Genomic DNA, 16,219 nt, shown 5'->3' on the forward strand with positions numbered 1-16,219 from the left:
TGCTGAATCGTGGCTGTGAAAAAGGAGGAACAATGTTCATATAGGTTTGTTATTTCTTGGAATGTTCCTACCTCTGTCTGGGGGTGTGAGGACAGTTTTACTGCTGTGTGCGAGGGAGTTGTTTGTTACCTCTACAAGTGTCTGTCTGTTTTTAAGAAATGTATTGTGCTTTTTGGTTTTGAGAGGCTGTTCATAGCTGAGCTGCCATAAGAACATGTGTGCTCTCCATGTTCTGTATTTTAGTACAAAAATGAGACACTTAAATAAAATACCACTTGGAAGGCGAGCCTACCTGAGGGGATGTGGTCCCTGGGATTAGTTTGGTTGTGCTGGGTGCTTTCATTTTTTATGTAGGTTCATTGGCATGAAGGGGTTGACATACTTTTTAGAAAAATCTAATTTCTAAAAGCTGTAGGCTATCAAATATACTGAAGATACTAAGTATTTTAGGTTGCTCCTTGTAGTATTTTCCCTGCATTACACAGTGCACTACTACAATTTCCAAAAGCTGCTGTAAGTACTGGTGTGAATTCCCTTTTCCTTTGTGCATCCTTCAGTTTTCAGGCAAATGAGCTTGGAATTGCTGGATTGTTTGTGGATTGCTGCTGGTGTATTTACAGTGTAGATAGCAGTCACAATATTAATTTCCAACTAAAACAGAATCCATTTCAGTAAATAAATTGCAGACCCATGAAAATGTGCAACAAATGTAAATTTGATGTTCTACTTCTCAGGAAAGTATTAATACCTAAGTACATGCTGTGGTAGGGTTAACAGCTCATGTGCTGTAGCAGCTATTGTATCTTGAAGTCTGGTTTAATTATGCTGTTCCTCTTTTCCTTCCTTGCTGGAGCAGCCTACCTGACAGGCAAATAAACTCCAGGTCTTTTTTTCAGGGCAGTAAAATGGTGATAAACTTGTGGGCAACCTGAAGTGTACATAATTTTTTGTCACCACCTTTGGTGTAATGGTGGTCTGTTTAAAACTAAATGCAATTTTCATGTTTTATAAAATGGAGATCTTTCTTTTGTTTTGTTTTTGTGATAACTGTGGGGATTTTAGTTAAATAATCTTAAGGGTATATAAACCATAACTGTGTCTGTACGTGTTTCTCACTAGAAATGGGTATTTTTTGGCAGCAACTGTTGAATTAAGCTTCAGGCATAAGTCTGCTCTTTGAGAGTAATGCTGCTGTAAAGTTAGAGTTTTACAATTCATGCATGAGGCTTTACAGCTCATTCTACTGCAGTCTGGGAAACTTTGCCTGTGGTTTTGCGAAGCACAACTGCATAAATTTCTTGGGGAAGGGAAAGGTCTGATCTCTTCTTTCTCAGTCGTTCGTCATGGAGGACCTTTGGAGTTTTTTTTCTTGGAGTATTTTGCTCTTTACAGCTTTAACTGGCATAACTGGATACTTCTTAACAAAGACAAAACATACAATTTATTTCTTAAAAGAAAGATGCATGAAGAAGTTTAGGATCAGTTGCATGTTGGCGTGGATGGGTTTTCATGTATTTACTTTGGTGTGTGTTTGAGAACTGATCGGATGGAGATTGGATAGCTCCAAGGCAGAGATGTTGGAGCCTGACTGCTGCAATGCAGGAGTGTTGCAGTTGTACGTGTGTGGTGTGGGTGGGGTAAGGAGGATGGCAGGACTGGCCTCAGGCACTTGGTTACATTCCAGTTAGTCTTGTGGCTGCGGTTGGGGCGAGGAGAGTACAAAATAACACAAATTAAATAAACTGCCCTTTCCAGTGGGCATTTCCTGTAGAAGCTGTTAAAGCTGGAATGGGACAGTGTGATGTCCTGAAAGAGAAGTAGGGTTTATGGTAACTGATGCCTGGCAAAGAGGAAAGACTTCACTTTGCCTCGCTCATCGTGTGTCAGCTTCTACCTAATGGATCCAGTGCACTGACGGTCTCCAAAAGCACCTTTCTCTCTCCCTCTGGAGCTTCTCTGTTGGTAGCAGATTTGTGTGACTTTCAGCTTGGTGTCACCTGTATGTGCCTGGGATGATTTGATGGTGGTGGTGAATAAATACAGTTCTTTACAGGCATCATTAAAAGGATCTGTACTAATTATGTGATTGTTCAATTGGCCAAAGTGTTGCATTTAGTCTGATTTAAGTTTGTTATTTAGCAAAGGTTTCGGAGCAGGTCATTCTGACTTGCTCAAAGTCAATACTTGTCTTGTTCTTGATCAATTTTGTCTCTTTATGACTAGGAGAAATGGAAGAAGAGATGGAAAATCCAGAAATGGTTGATTTACCAGAGAAACAGAAGCATCAGCTACGACATCGTGAGTTGTTTCTCTCACGACAGCTGGAATCACTGCCAGCCACACACATTAGGTAATGACTGTTTTCTTCCATTTTGTTAAAAAAAATCACAGCATTGTTATTTTTCAAGTACTCTTCAGTGTAAGATCAAGTTCTGTGTACAACTTCAGTAATAGCATCTTGTTAATCACATGAGCATTTAAGATGTTTTTTCATGAGACATGTTGTTTTTTGTTTTTTTTTTTTTTTTTAGAGGCAAATGCAGCGTTACTCTGTTAAATGAGACAGAATCCCTTAAATCGTATCTGGAACGGGAGGTAGGAACCATTTTGTGCATTATAAAGCTTGAACAGTTTATTCTGGCACAATTTAGGTTTGGTGCCTATTTGCAAGTTTTCTAAAAAGAATTCTTTAGTTTCTGCATGTGCTGTGTGTTGACAATGGGAAGCTTTAGGCTCTGTACAATCTTCGTTGTGCATAAAACTTTTTGGATCTGGGGACCAGACCTTGTGTTTACATCCCTGTGTGACAGTGACCTGCCTCTCCTGTAAAAAGAACCCAGCTTGCTCATCAGTGTGGCAGGGCTGAGAGTTCCAACCTGGAGGCTGATGCCCTGGGAGATGCAGTAACTGTAGAGGAGAGAGCAAGCCAGCTAGCTGTGCTTCTCTATATTAGCTTTGTCCTGAAATTATACAGATTTATGTTAATATGCTTTAAGCTTGATCTTGCCTCAGATTTTTGAGGAGCTTAGTTCCCTGTTCTTTAGGTTCACTGGTCAAAATACTTATCTAGAGTCCTTCTTATGCCACCACTGACACTTAAATCCTTGAAAAACTGCCTGTCAGGTGACATCTGACAGAAATTTACCCAGTCTATCTCTTTAAGTGTCTCAGAATGGACACTGAACTGTGCAAGACAATTCAGTTTTAAACACCATTCAGAATATAAATATTGGGCTTTACATTTTCAGATATTATTTGATTTTAAAAAATTACTATTTTTTTAAAAGTTGTGTTTCTGTACCTTTAATTGTGGCCAGACCTCTGGCTGCTGGCTGGGTTAGACAGTCCTGGAGTCTGACAATCTGTGAGAAATTTACTGTGGAGATTAGCAAAGAATTTTAGGAAATTATTACTTGAACACATCTGCAAGCAAATAATTTTCATTTGAAAATACTGAAATATTATACAAGAGAGGAAATCTTGTAATTAAAAACAGTAGGGTGATGGCCATTTCTGGCCCTTAAGAAAGGAGAAAACAGGCCATTTTGTGCAAGGAGCATACTGCAGTATCTCTCATTGCTGGGCTTACTTCTTAAACGCTTTTGTAGCTTTCTTCAGTATTTATTTAAGCATAAGATTGGTTTTAATCTGATCCTTCAGTTTAAGAGACTTTTAAACAAAGCACAGGGATTAAATAGTTGAGTTTCTCTTTGGAATGTGAAACCAAAAAATGTCGGCTCAGCTGAAGGCTGCCAAATGGCAGAGCATCAAACAAGGGACGTGGTATTCAGCAGAGCTTGTAACCAGCTAGCAACCCAGGATATGCTAGTTTGAAAGCAAAAGTTAATCAAACAGAAATTATTTCAGATTTTCTAGTACCCAGCTCTAAAGTAATGTTTGTTCGCAGTTGCTCCCCACATGTTTTTATTATCACTGGTTTTCCAGGTAGGTGTGCTGAGACTGAAGGGAGATGCTTTCCTCTAATCATGCAATGCTCAGCTGCAGATGTAGGCACAGAGAGAATTTTTTTTTCCATTCTTTTGAACTTTGAAAATGCAAGATGAGTGATGTGGGTTGTTTTTAGAACTGAGCAGGTACTTAAAGATTTCACAGAATGAGAGAGTTCCCTGAATGTGTCCTGTCACTTAGCATGGCATTTTGCTGTGGTGCAAACTAACTTGGACAGGTGGTAAAGAAATTAAAAGCTCAGGAACACAAATGTGCTTGGGTGGAGGGTAAAGAGATTAAGAAAAAGAGGTGGTTGTTGCCCAATAGGTTCCTAACACTGGATGGTGTTGTTTTGAGCTGTTTCTTCTTTCTCCATGCCTGTTCTTAATCCATCTTTTGCTTTGAAAATGTTTCAGAGTACTTCCTCTTTTTCTAATGTGGCTTCTGTCAATAAAGCCTAAGCAGCTGTAGGGAATCTGGTATTTGATTTCCTAAATGTTGTGACCAGTAAAAGTAGGCTTTCAGCCCAAGGCTGTCTGCCTTGAAGCAGGTTAAACATCCAGACAGAAATTTTTAGGGAGATAGTAAACATAGTAAAATTACCTTTTTCTTTTCTCTGTTCTCCTCCTCCACCCTCTCTCTGTCATCTTCCTCAGGAAGATTGCCTTGTTACATTTGGAAAGCAGGCTGAAGGGGACTAGCACTGACTCTTTTACTGTGCCTAGTAAAATTTGGTTTGTAGCAGGAGTGAGGAATAGCAGGAAAGAGGGGAAAAAAACAACTAGAAAACCTGAATTTTCTATAGACACTTAATTCCCATGGAGATCAAGAGAAGGGCATAGCCAATTATGGCAAAAGTACTAGATTTCCCTATTCTGCAGGAAACTATTTTGAATGTACCATCTATTTTACTTCTCTGCCTGGATATATCCAGAGGCTTGTGGGAATTTGCCTGCTGAGCAGATGTCTAGCATATCTGTTCCTTTTGGTAGCCCCCTAAAAATAAAATGTTCTTAAGTTAAAATATATCAAATACATGAAAGTAAGTTTGCAAGCTTCAATGAAGTAACCATTATTTCTGTGGTATACTTTCACTCTGAGCCTGTTTTCTTTCTCCAGTTTCTTGGTGGCTTTGGTTCTTGGCTGTAGCTATGGGTAGCTTAGGGGCTGGGGTAGGGGAGCTCTGAGCAGATATATCTGTCTAGCAGTTGAGAGAAGCAGAAAGTCATGATTCAATTTTAACTCTTGGCAGGTCATGTTAATTTTTTCTGAATAAAAAAACATTGGGTGTTGGGATCTGAAACGAAAAGAGAAAGCCCCTTTCTTTCTTGGCTGCTGCAAACCCAGCATACAGTTTTAACAGCGCAAATGAGCATGGAGGATTTTGAAGAGCAGCATTATTTTGTTGTGAACATCACTGTTGTGAAACCCTTGTGAAAAATTGTTCTCATCATGTAGTGGTGGTCAGGAGTTCACACATGCTTTAGAGTACGCAAGGACCTGGTTTGTTTCTTAGTTTGCACTGGCACTAAGCTGACATGGATTAATGTTTTCAGCAGTTGCACTCAGTCTGCAAGAATGAATCTCATGTCTGTGAGGGAAGATGGCAGTGGTATTGACTTACCTCTAGGGATTGCAGTCTCTTTGGATTGACACTTAGGCCCCCAGACTTCCATCTCTCCTCTGCTGAGGAGTCTCTGGATGAGGAGAAGAAACAAAAGGATTTTCATTCTTTCGTTCAACCTGATTGAGATTTGAGACAAAACTGGACAAGATGTAAATGGATCACCTGAGACTAACAGAGATTCTTATAGAGAAAATTCATAGTGATAACCAATAAAAGAAAAGCAATAGGGCTTCTAACAGTCAAATATGATGGGAGAAACCCCCTCTACAATGTATGATTTTCCCTGGCCAAGAAAGATTAAAGAAATTGCCTGTGGAATTTGTCTTCTTTGGGGCCCACTGTGTTGTTACACTGCAGTGTATTGCATATTTGCTGGGCAACGTGCCCACAAAGCGTTAATATTGCACTGCAGATACTTTGTCCTGCAGTCAGGTATTTTGGAGCTGGAGCAAATTAAACACTGTATTTATAACCTGGAAGCCTGTGAGACACAAGTTTCTACATTTTATTTCCACAGTGATACATTCTCAAAATATTGCAGTATCTTGAGCTTTGAGTGTGTCAGGGAGCAGGAGACCCAGATTTCTTTACATAGATGTAATATAAATGAGTGTTCGTGTGCTCTGAAGCTGCCTTCTGCCTGTAGGTTGATGTAACTTGACCCTGGTGCCTGGGGGAGTAGGAGTCTTTTCAAAAGTATCATTTGCTTAGGATGCAATCAAATCCTCTGACCCCAAACCCAAGTACAGACAACCCTTCCAGTTGAAGTTCAGTTCTCTTCCAGAATTTTTGCCATGTTACTGTGGAAACTCAGCAATTCTTCTTTTTCTGGGGCTTTGCATGACAGATTGGGAGACTCTCTTTTCCTTTGCCACCTCTTCGTAAAGCTGAACAGGGCTTGAAACTCATGCTGATTTTGTCCTAATTTTTGTTGCACACTGTTGACACATACAAATATAGGCAAAGGGAAAATTGAGGTGAGCATGAAATGCAATGTATTTAAACAAGGTGCCTGCTAGTATCACAGAAATAAGGGGAGAGGGAAAATAAGCCAGAAACCTGAGATGGAAAATGGCATGCTGCACATCCTGTTTCTGTTCAGACAATTCTCCTCCCCTGGTGACAATGTTGCTGTGGACAGAGGTTACAAAAGGTCTGTTGTTCCATGTCTTACCAGAGCTCTAATCCTGCCCGGAACTGCACACTATACTTGGATGGAGCATACCTGGTTAATAGCTGTAGCTATGTACTTACCCATGCAGAAAAGTTTAATTACTTAAACTGTACAGTTTTAAGGAGTTAAAAATTTTGGCTGTTTCCTTTCTCTGCCCTGGCAGAACATTCTCATTCTGGAATGCCGCCTTGCTTTAATTTTACACACCCAGGTAGTGGAAGCCAAGCAGCTATTTTAGCCTTTTCCTCATCCACTTGAACAAAAGCAACAAATTAATGGATTGCCACCTGCAGCTAATTACTGCTGCTGCCAAATCTGCTGCCCCTCTCCTAATAACAAGCAGAAAGGAACGTGGTGGTTTAAGCTTAGATGGTTGTAGGCAAGAAAATGGTCAGTGTAGCATCCCTATGACAAGGAAAGCTGAGCACATCCTGGTCTGTATTAGCAGTGTAGCCAGCAGATGGAGGGAAGGGATTCATCCCCTCACTTCATCCCTTGGGGGAGACCACATCCCCTGTGTAGGTTTTTATCCAGCTTTGGGCCTTGCAGCATGAGGGACATTGACAGATTGGAGCATGCCCAGCAGAGTCCACAGGGCTTGTCTGGGGCTTCACACCTCGATGGGGTTGTGTTGGTCTGGCTGTAACACTCTGAAGTTATGCTTCAGTTTGTGCTGTATTTCTGTGTGGATAGGTCACTGGCATCTAATCCTCTTGGTCTGGAATATGAGAATTGCATGGGATATCGCCATTTTGTGTTCTGAAACAGCTGATGTGACTAAAAATTGTCTCCTGGCCCTTCTGAGCCTTGCCTGTGCAAGAGGAGCTTTGTTGACTTCAATTTGAGAGGCTGTATGTTGAGAGGCTGCTGTTGAGAGCTAACACTTGCAATGTAGAAGAAAGGGGAGGCACTTAAATGAGGTTTTAAAACTGGTGGTTCATTTACTTTTGTTCACCCAATTCAAAAATCTATATATAGGTAATGAAACCACACTTAAAATGTAAAGACTTGGTAGTATGGTCACAAAGCTGAAAGTAAAAGCTAATAACACTGTTTACCTTTTTGCTCTTGTTTTATTTTTAGGATTTCTTCTTTTATTCACTAGTGTATGATCCTCAACAAAAGACCCTGCTTGCTGATAAAGGAGAGATTCGAGTTGGAAACAGATACCAGGCAGATATAACAGACTTACTAAAAGAGGGTAATTTCTGTAATTTATTTAAGTTGTCAAGAGTTCACGTTGAATGTGGCCACTTCTCTGTGTGAGGCATGCCTAGGTGTGGGAAATGGCTTCCACTGCCAGGCCATGTGTGCAGCAGTGGCTGGATTTGTTGAGGCTGTTGCCCACTGAAGGCAATTAGTTCTCCTGCAAACGAGTCTTTAAATGGGCATTCATCCAAATCATAAAAGTTGTTGAAATAAATTGAATTAATGGGCTCTCTCGGAGCTTGCACTCTTTTTATTAAGAGATTTCAGAATTTTCACGGGAAACACAAATTTCCATCACATCTGTAAAGCCTTTTGTGTTTTTAATCAAGCCTCACTTTGCTATAAGAGCCCCTCCCAAATTACTGCCAATTAAATGCTGTCTGCCCTCATCAATTTGCCCATTACTGCCGGGTGCCTTTTCCCTGGAGCCCTCTCCCCATCCCAGTGTTGGCTGCCAGCCTAGACTTCTCACCTGCAGACCAGGCAGGAGGAAGAATTTGTTGCCTGTAGGGTGTGTTGAGACTTCAGAGTGCCCCCACTGTGTCATGGAGCAGTGGGACCATGAGGACACTGGGCTAAGGATGTGAGAGTAGTAGCAAGAACCAGGAATATTTATCAGATAGTAACTAACTTTAGATTTGTCTCTGTACTACTCTACAGATCCAAAAGTGAGTGGAAAACTGAGAGGGATGAGGAGTGTTGGCATCTAATTGTTCTTTCCTGAGCCCTGTGTAATGCAGAGGGAGGTCTATCCATAAGCTTCTCCTAAGGGAGAGAAGGTTGTGACCTGTGCTGGGAAGACCATGTCCAGTCTGGATGGGCCAAGATGGGGAAGCAATGAGATGCTTCTGTCTTCGCTTAGAAGCTCTGCTGACACTGTTAGTCTCATGTTAAAACAGGCAAAAAAATCGGGTCAGGACTCTTGTTTATTTAGTCTATGGAACCAGTATTTATTCAACAGCTGATGAGCAAGTCTCCTAAGTGAGCATGAACTACTTTGAAAGGCATCCTATTCCCTTAGTGGGCCGACATGGGGCTTCAGAGCAGTATAATCACCAGATGTTTTAAAGGAAGCAAAAGAAGAAGAAAGTGTCAGTAGCTCCTATATTTTACCAGGGTAGTCTGGTTTGTCTAGACTCAAAAAATGAAGTGTGTCTGATGCCATGGTTTCCCCCCTAGAAAACAGCTGAGATGGGTTGAACCAGCTACTCTTTGCCTGCTCAGAGCAGCTTGGAGTGTGTCTGTTTTCCTGGAACTGCTGTGAGATAAAGGAGGAAGACAGATGAGCTGGGGAAAGAAACTGAAAAGAAACTGTCTAGTTTGGAGAAAGATGCACTCTGTTTCCCATGACATATCCTCTGACACCAGTTTGTGAAAATCTGATTGCCCAGTTCAGATGAGCTGTGTTGCTGTGTCTGTCGAGCTAAAATTGTCACATAAAAATAAGTGAGTAAATTTTCGCAGTGGCCTGTCAGGCAGAGTAACTGAGATGGGTTAACTGTGACATTATTGTGAGATAAAAAAATAATCTAGAAAGTACTTGTATTTTAAAAAAGCCATACTAAATACTTTGGATTTGTTTTTCAACCAGGTGAGGATGATGGAAGAGATCAGTCAAAACTTGAAACAAAAGTTTGGGAAGCCTTTAACCCATTAGTAGACAAGCAGATAGACCAGTTTCTGGTGGTAGCACGGTAAGAGCATTTCACCTCTGCTTTGAAGAAATAAATGTTTGTAACTCTTCCGAGCACTTTCTCATGTTCTTTTTTGTTTTATTAGTATGAGTGCTGGCTCTGGTTGCTTAATTTACTTGCTCCATTTTAAGATGATGTGCACTGTACATGCCTTCATGGGAATAGCATGACTTTAGGAACAGCTCCTCAGATTTACAACTTGGTTTCATAAAAGCAAAGCAAGTTGTATGTGAAAATGATCCTGTAACTGGTGGGGTTTTTCAAATACTTTGGTCAGCATGCAGAAGACTTAGTGAATTAAATTCTTGGCAGTTCTTTGCTCTGTCCATTTACTGCCCTTTTCAAAACCAGTGACACTTAACATCCATTAATGGTTTGCTAAGAATTCTGGTAAATGCTTTTGATGGGCTGAGGATACTTTCTAATGCTGAGATTTCAAAACGTAGGCACAATAAAATAAACCCCTGCAAATCTGTACTGATGTTGTTTTTAAGCCCAAAGCAATCTTTGTTGATTAACTCTTGTTTTTTAAAAGGTTCTTGAACTAATTCGTTGGTATCCATTTCTATAAACAGAAGCCTGTATTTTAGGCTCTCACAGCAACTGGTTGACTGAATAATTTAGGGGAAAAAATATGCAGGTAACACTGTCCAAATTCTGTGTTTTAGGTGGTACCTTTATAGATGAACCCTGGTTCTGTCTGCTTTTTTTTTTCCCTTCCCCCACTTGGGTTTTCTTGTGGATTAATTTCTTCTGATGGGAGTTTCCACCATGTGTAGGCTTCTGGTGGCAGAGGTGGTTTAGTGCTTCTTTGTGGCAGTTCGGTGCTGCCCACCGGGTTTGCCGATCCAGCTGCTGCAAGGTGCAGGCTGTAATGAGAATCACTGCAAACACGACTACAGGAATTGCTTCTGCTCAGAGTCAGCAAAGCATTCCAGTTTATAATTAGTTCACACACACACAAAAGGATCAGTTCAACTAAAGCTGGGCATGGGGGAGTGGTGAGGCAGGGATGGGGACAGTGACTGGGAAGCTGGGAAGAGGGCGAAGTGTGAATTGCCACAGACACTTGGATGGGGGAGGCTGCTTTGGATTTTGGCCAAAATTAGATGTTTGATGACAACTACTCCTCAAACATTTACCTTTCCTACTCCTGCACTGCTTGGCACTAGTGTATTCCTCTGCCCTCAGCTACTTTGGGGAAGTGACCTGAGTGGAGGGGGAAAAACCCAACCTGACTTTTTTTGTTGCTGTAGTTGCTCAGAAGAGTTCAGCTCAAGTTCAACATGCAGGAGCACGAGTGTTTAACCATGTGGTGTAGCAAGCAGGCAGGGAATTAGGAATTTTGTGATCCAATGTTTGTTATAGGTTTCTCCAACTAATTTCTTTAGGAATAAGATGAAGAGGCATGGGGCTTGTGGTCCTCGATGCAGAAATGATAAGCTGTGAAGCATTTGAGAATTGCTGTGTTATGCAGGCTTTATGATCTGTATTATACAATATTAAGTGGTAAAATAATATTGTTTCTAAACGTCTAGAAAGACGCTTGCATTGCTGTATTTTTTGTCTGATCTTGGCATCTGTCTCTGTACCTTTGGACTGTGCAGCGCTGCTCTAGCCATTGTGGAAGAGACTATTGTCATTCATAAAGCTTGCTTGTGCTCTGTTCCTGTTGTAGCTCAAGTCTGTTGTGAGATAAGGGGTAAGGGAGTAGCTCAGAACTCCCCATTTGTGACCCTTGCGTCTTTTTCTGATTCCTCTCCCATGCCTAAGCCTCCTCAGTCATATGAACTAAGTAAAGTGTTCACAATACCAACCCGCATTTAGAGAGAATGGTCTCTGGCTCAGAATGAGCACCAAACCATGTAATCTTGTGGCTGGGTGTTTATATTTATGCTGGGTTTGCATGCGAAGTTAACGCTGTTTAATTTCTTTCAGGTCTGTTGGTACGTTTGCCAGAGCCCTGGATTGCAGTAGTTCTGTCAGACAGCCAAGTTTGCACATGAGTGCTGCAGCAGCCTCCAGGGACATCACACTGGTAAGATTTTTTTTTTTTTTTAAGAGGACCTTAAGTTTGTGAGAGATGCAAAATATACACCTCAGCATTAACAGTTGGCAAAGAGAGAGGGGCAGATGGATTGTAATTGTGGCATGCTGTGAAGCAGACCCTGCCTTTGTAAAGGAATCCTGTAGTTACAGATGAAGTAACTTTTTCTGGCCTTGTGCCTCTTGTGATCCATCGTGGATACTATGAGACAATTTTTTTTTTCAGTTTTATTAAAATATTCTGGTGACATGCTTGACAGCCCATCCATTGCATGGGCTCAGTAGCTCTCTCGAGAAGAATGCAAATTACTGTCTGCCTGTCTGTAATGTTACAATGCCAGAATGCCATTCTTCATCACTTCTCCAACACCAGACTGTCACTGGCATCCTTGGGTGAGATTGACCAAGGATGGCTGGGGGAAGAGCTTGTGGTCAGATAAGAAATGTCATTGATGTTGTTCTCTTCGATGAGCTCCAGTTTAGAGTACCTGAGGAGTAGTGATATTGTTAACATTTCAGAATCATAAATGTTGCTGAGTAGATTGAGGAAAGGGGAAAAGCCTGGGACTTCTATGATACAGAAAGTTTAATGAAAATTTGAATAAAATTTGTGAAGTCTCCAGAGAACTGTTATCAAAGCCTCACCTTGTAACTGGAGTAATGTAAACTTACATGTAGAACAAATTCTAATCTAGAATAGTGTAGGTTAATTATGCACGTGCACAAAACTGGTATGATGAAAGGCAAATAACCTACTGATTACAACTGCAGAAACAGGGAAATAAAGCCAAGCTTTCATTTACTAATAGCAATTCCTCCCTTGCAGCATGTTCTCAGCCCTTGTAAATCACAAGTTGCAGACAGCTGTGGCTCAACTTTCTGAGGAGTAATTGCCCCTGAGAGTCATTCTTTTTTCTTACTCAGCTGTGATGTGTGACTTAACTCGAATCTTTGTTGAGGTTTCTGCCCAGTGTGGGGGATGTATACATGTGTTGCTGCTCTTGTTTTTCATATATGAAATTCTTGTGGATTATTTGACAAAGAAAGTGCATGGCTGTGTCTGTGAGGAAACGCCCTTGGACCTCTATCTCCATGCCCCATCTGTGGATGGTAGCTCAGTCCTTGGGGGAGTGGATCTATCCTGTGCATTTTCTTACCAGCAGTGCTGCAGTGGGGGTGCTGGTGAGGAGCTGATAGGAGTAACTGATACACAAGGGCATGTGTTCCACAAACCTCCTCACTATTATTGAATATTAGGTTTGTACACCAACAACTACAGTCAGTGTGAGGCTGCAATCAGCTTTTCCTGACTTTTTGTTAGGTACAGAATACCACACCTTCAAATCTCAGTGCAGAATTTGTCATTACTGTTTCACTGTTGAACATTTTTTCCCCCCAGATACTTTTCCTTAGATTTCTCTTTCTCTTTTCCAACCCTCTAGTTCCATGCTATGGACACTTTGCACAAAAATGTCTATGACATTTCCAAGGCAATCTCTGCACTTGTGCCACAAGGTGGGCCAGTCCTGTGCAGAGATGAGATGGAGGAGTGGTCTGCTTCAGAGGCAAACCTCTTCGAGGAAGCACTAGAAAAATATGGAAAAGATTTCACTGACATTCAGCAAGATTTTGTAAGTATATAAAAGAGGCCCCCGTGGTGCCCGGCTCTGATTGGTGACAGGGCTGCGAGCCAGCTCTGTGTGTTTTTCATTGTCTTCAACAAGAGGGCTTTGAACTGCAGCGGTGTCTTGCTGAAAGTGGGGAAAGGCAGACCTCATACTGGTGACAGCCTGGTGTACAGTCAGATTTTCAAATCACAGATGATCACTTTTCCTTTAGAAACATTAATTTGGGATCATCTGTTCCACTACAGCCGAGGGAGGATGTAGGAAAATGTTATGACAGCTGAGCTGCTCTAAATTAATTTGTGTTTGAAGGACAATAAGTATTGGGCCTGCGGAAACATAAAAAGGTAGTCACCTTTGCAGTGTGGTTTCAGAAAGGGCCTTCTGAAAGTTTTCAAAAGGAATCCTGGGCATCCAAGGGCAGTGTCCTGTAGTTTGGCCAAAGCACCACCCTAGGTGCTCAGCCTGCAGATTGAACGGAGCACTGTAAGGAGAGCCAAGTTTCACTGTGCCATTGTTCAAGTCCTCTGGAACAAAACAAGTAGTTTCAGTGTTGTTTGTCCTGTGCTCTTATCTCTTAAAGGGACTTGGAAACAGCAACACTCTCTGTGGTCTTGCTGAAATCCTCATGCTTCTCACACAGAGAACAGAGCTGGCAGGGCACAGTTCTGTTAACAATTTATTTTGGTGGTGGGGTGTTTTTTTTTAATGGGCCAGCTCCATTCTTCAGTGCATATCAGAACTGTGATACTGTAGTTGTGACTCTTGTTTCAGTTTGCTGCTGAAGCAGAGATTGTGAGCCTGTGGGCTCCCTTACATATTGTGCCTCTCTGCAATGGTTTGCTGTGATTCAATGCAGCATGAAGATTTACCTGCAGCTTGTTCCACTTTTACACTGAAAGCTCAGAGAGTTTTGAAAGGGCATTTAATTTAATATGGGTCCCATGTGCATCTAACCCTCTTTGTAGATTCAGACTGTCTTTTTTTTTGGAGGAGGATTAGTAGTTGCAGGCCTCTGCTGCAACTGTCAGTCAGAAGAATCCTGTGAATTTCAGTGAGACTGTGTGCCAGTTCCCTTCAATAAATGCTGCTTTTCCTTTGTGTCCCCAGCTCCCATGGAAGTCCTTAACAAGCATTATAGAATATTACTATATGTGGAAAACTACAGACAGATATGTTCAGCAGGTAAGAGAGTCAGAATCACCTCTTTCATTCTAACAGAAGTGGTCTTCCTTGCCTGTGAAACCAAGCTTTGTTTCTCTATTCTCCCTCTTGGGGTTCAGCCTTTCCAATAGGTGAATTCTGTTATGATCAGAACAATCTCTTGTCCCTAAACTCATCAGCCTTTCTGTGGATACAAACAAGTGTGTTTGTATTCACAAGATACAAGAGTGCGTTCTTTTCACGTTTGCTCGGGTCTTTCTAATGTTTGCTTTGGAGTTGAGCAGAGGAAGGAAGGCAGGGCAGTTGCTTTTTGACCATGGAGTTGAGGGTCAGCGTTGCCTTCAGTGACCTCTGGTGGGGGCAGCTGCTGCACAAGAGGCTGCCAGGCTGATTCCCCACCACTGCCTGCCCGTGACTTGGGCAGCTGCCCCGTGGAGGCTCTGTGTTTACCTGTCAAGTGTCACTGGCTCAAATTCCCAGGCTCGTTACACTTGAGCATGAACTTTGGGTACTGTTTACAGTCATTTTTATCTCTGCTGGTTTAAATATGAAGGCTGGCTGGTCCCTGAAATAAAGCAAGCACAATGCAAACAGCGTGCCAAGTCTTGCAGAGTATCAGTTGCTGAAAACTACTTATGATATTCAACAGGAAAACTGAAAAGAAGGGAGAAATTTAGAATGGATTTTTCATTATAGTTATCAGTCCTAAGCTGAGGCATCTATTTGAAGTATTAGAAAAAGTGGAATTGTGACAATGTCCTGCCTTAACTTGTTTCCTTGGAAATTCAGCCTGAGGTAAAGACTAGATGCTTGACTAGAGGCATGGACCAGTGTTTGCCATGTGCTGTAATGTGATTTTTACCATTTTCTTTCTGGTTGGGGCACTGTTGAAATTACAGAGGGACCTTCATGACAAGTGAGAACTCCTTTTTGCATCAATTATATTTTACTTTTCGTAAAAATGTTAGTGGCATCCTCATTCCACTATTTCTCCAAGTTCATTCTTTGACTGAACATTTCCTTCCAGTTAGGAAATGGGTGGTAGGAACATGTGACAGTGATGGAAACTGGCATGGTGAGGAAGAATAGTGCTCATGGTTTTTCCTTCCCCATTGCTTTCTCCATTTTTCTAAAACTTTTTTTTTACACAGGCAAAATTGCAGAGGAGATAATTATGTGAAGACTTTAATTATTTGTTCTTGCAGCAATTTAAAAGCACAACAAACCTACGGTTTCTTATGCTGAATTGTTCTATTCCTGTGCACTGGGTTTTCTTTCATGGTTATGCTGTACCTTACACATCCTGTCCAGGAGTTTGCCAGGGAGTGGGAATTGGGGAAAACTTCCAATTAGAGACTCTGCACTTAGGGGACAGTATAAGCTGAACAGATAGAAGTTGTAGTGCAGAGATACCAAATCAATTAGGTCTGAACTGAGCTGAAGACCTCATCTCAAATTCCCAGCTTGTACAAGCAAATAATACCATGAAACATTTATAAAAAGCTTGAGGGAGCTATCTATGTAGCCACAAAGAGAAAGCATAGGAAGTTGTAGTTCAAATAATGGTGTATTACATTTATATTTTACTTGATGAGTGCAGTGTCTTCGACAAAGTGCATCTGTTGCCATTTTTTCCATCTGTTTCTTAATATGTTTTCTATTCAGACTCCTCTTTTGGTCTAATACCACAAAATGGTTCTGAGGCTGACAGCATTTTTGTACATAAGATATT

At 41.4% G+C, this 16,219-nt stretch overlaps 1 protein-coding gene across 4 annotated transcripts in view; it reads left to right on the forward strand.

Annotated features, from left to right (window-relative positions):
* The window catches only part of MTA1 (metastasis associated 1), a 75,806-nt gene that overhangs the window by 22,394 nt on the left and 37,193 nt on the right, over positions 1 to 16,219 (forward strand). For all 4 annotated transcript variants that reach the window (XM_066324850.1, XM_066324846.1, XM_066324849.1 and 1 more), the window contains exons 4-10: positions 2,224 to 2,350; positions 2,532 to 2,595; positions 7,833 to 7,950; positions 9,550 to 9,652; positions 11,591 to 11,690; positions 13,141 to 13,329; positions 14,434 to 14,508. In XM_066324850.1, the coding sequence (XP_066180947.1) occupies positions 2,224 to 2,350; positions 2,532 to 2,595; positions 7,833 to 7,950; positions 9,550 to 9,652; positions 11,591 to 11,690; positions 13,141 to 13,329; positions 14,434 to 14,508 (776 nt within the window). The remainder of the gene's footprint in view (positions 1 to 2,223; positions 2,351 to 2,531; positions 2,596 to 7,832; positions 7,951 to 9,549; positions 9,653 to 11,590; positions 11,691 to 13,140; positions 13,330 to 14,433; positions 14,509 to 16,219) is intronic.

The sequence above is a fragment of the Sylvia atricapilla genome, chromosome 9, assembly GCF_009819655.1.
Source record: "Sylvia atricapilla isolate bSylAtr1 chromosome 9, bSylAtr1.pri, whole genome shotgun sequence".
Lineage (NCBI taxonomy): Eukaryota > Metazoa > Chordata > Aves > Passeriformes > Sylviidae > Sylvia > Sylvia atricapilla.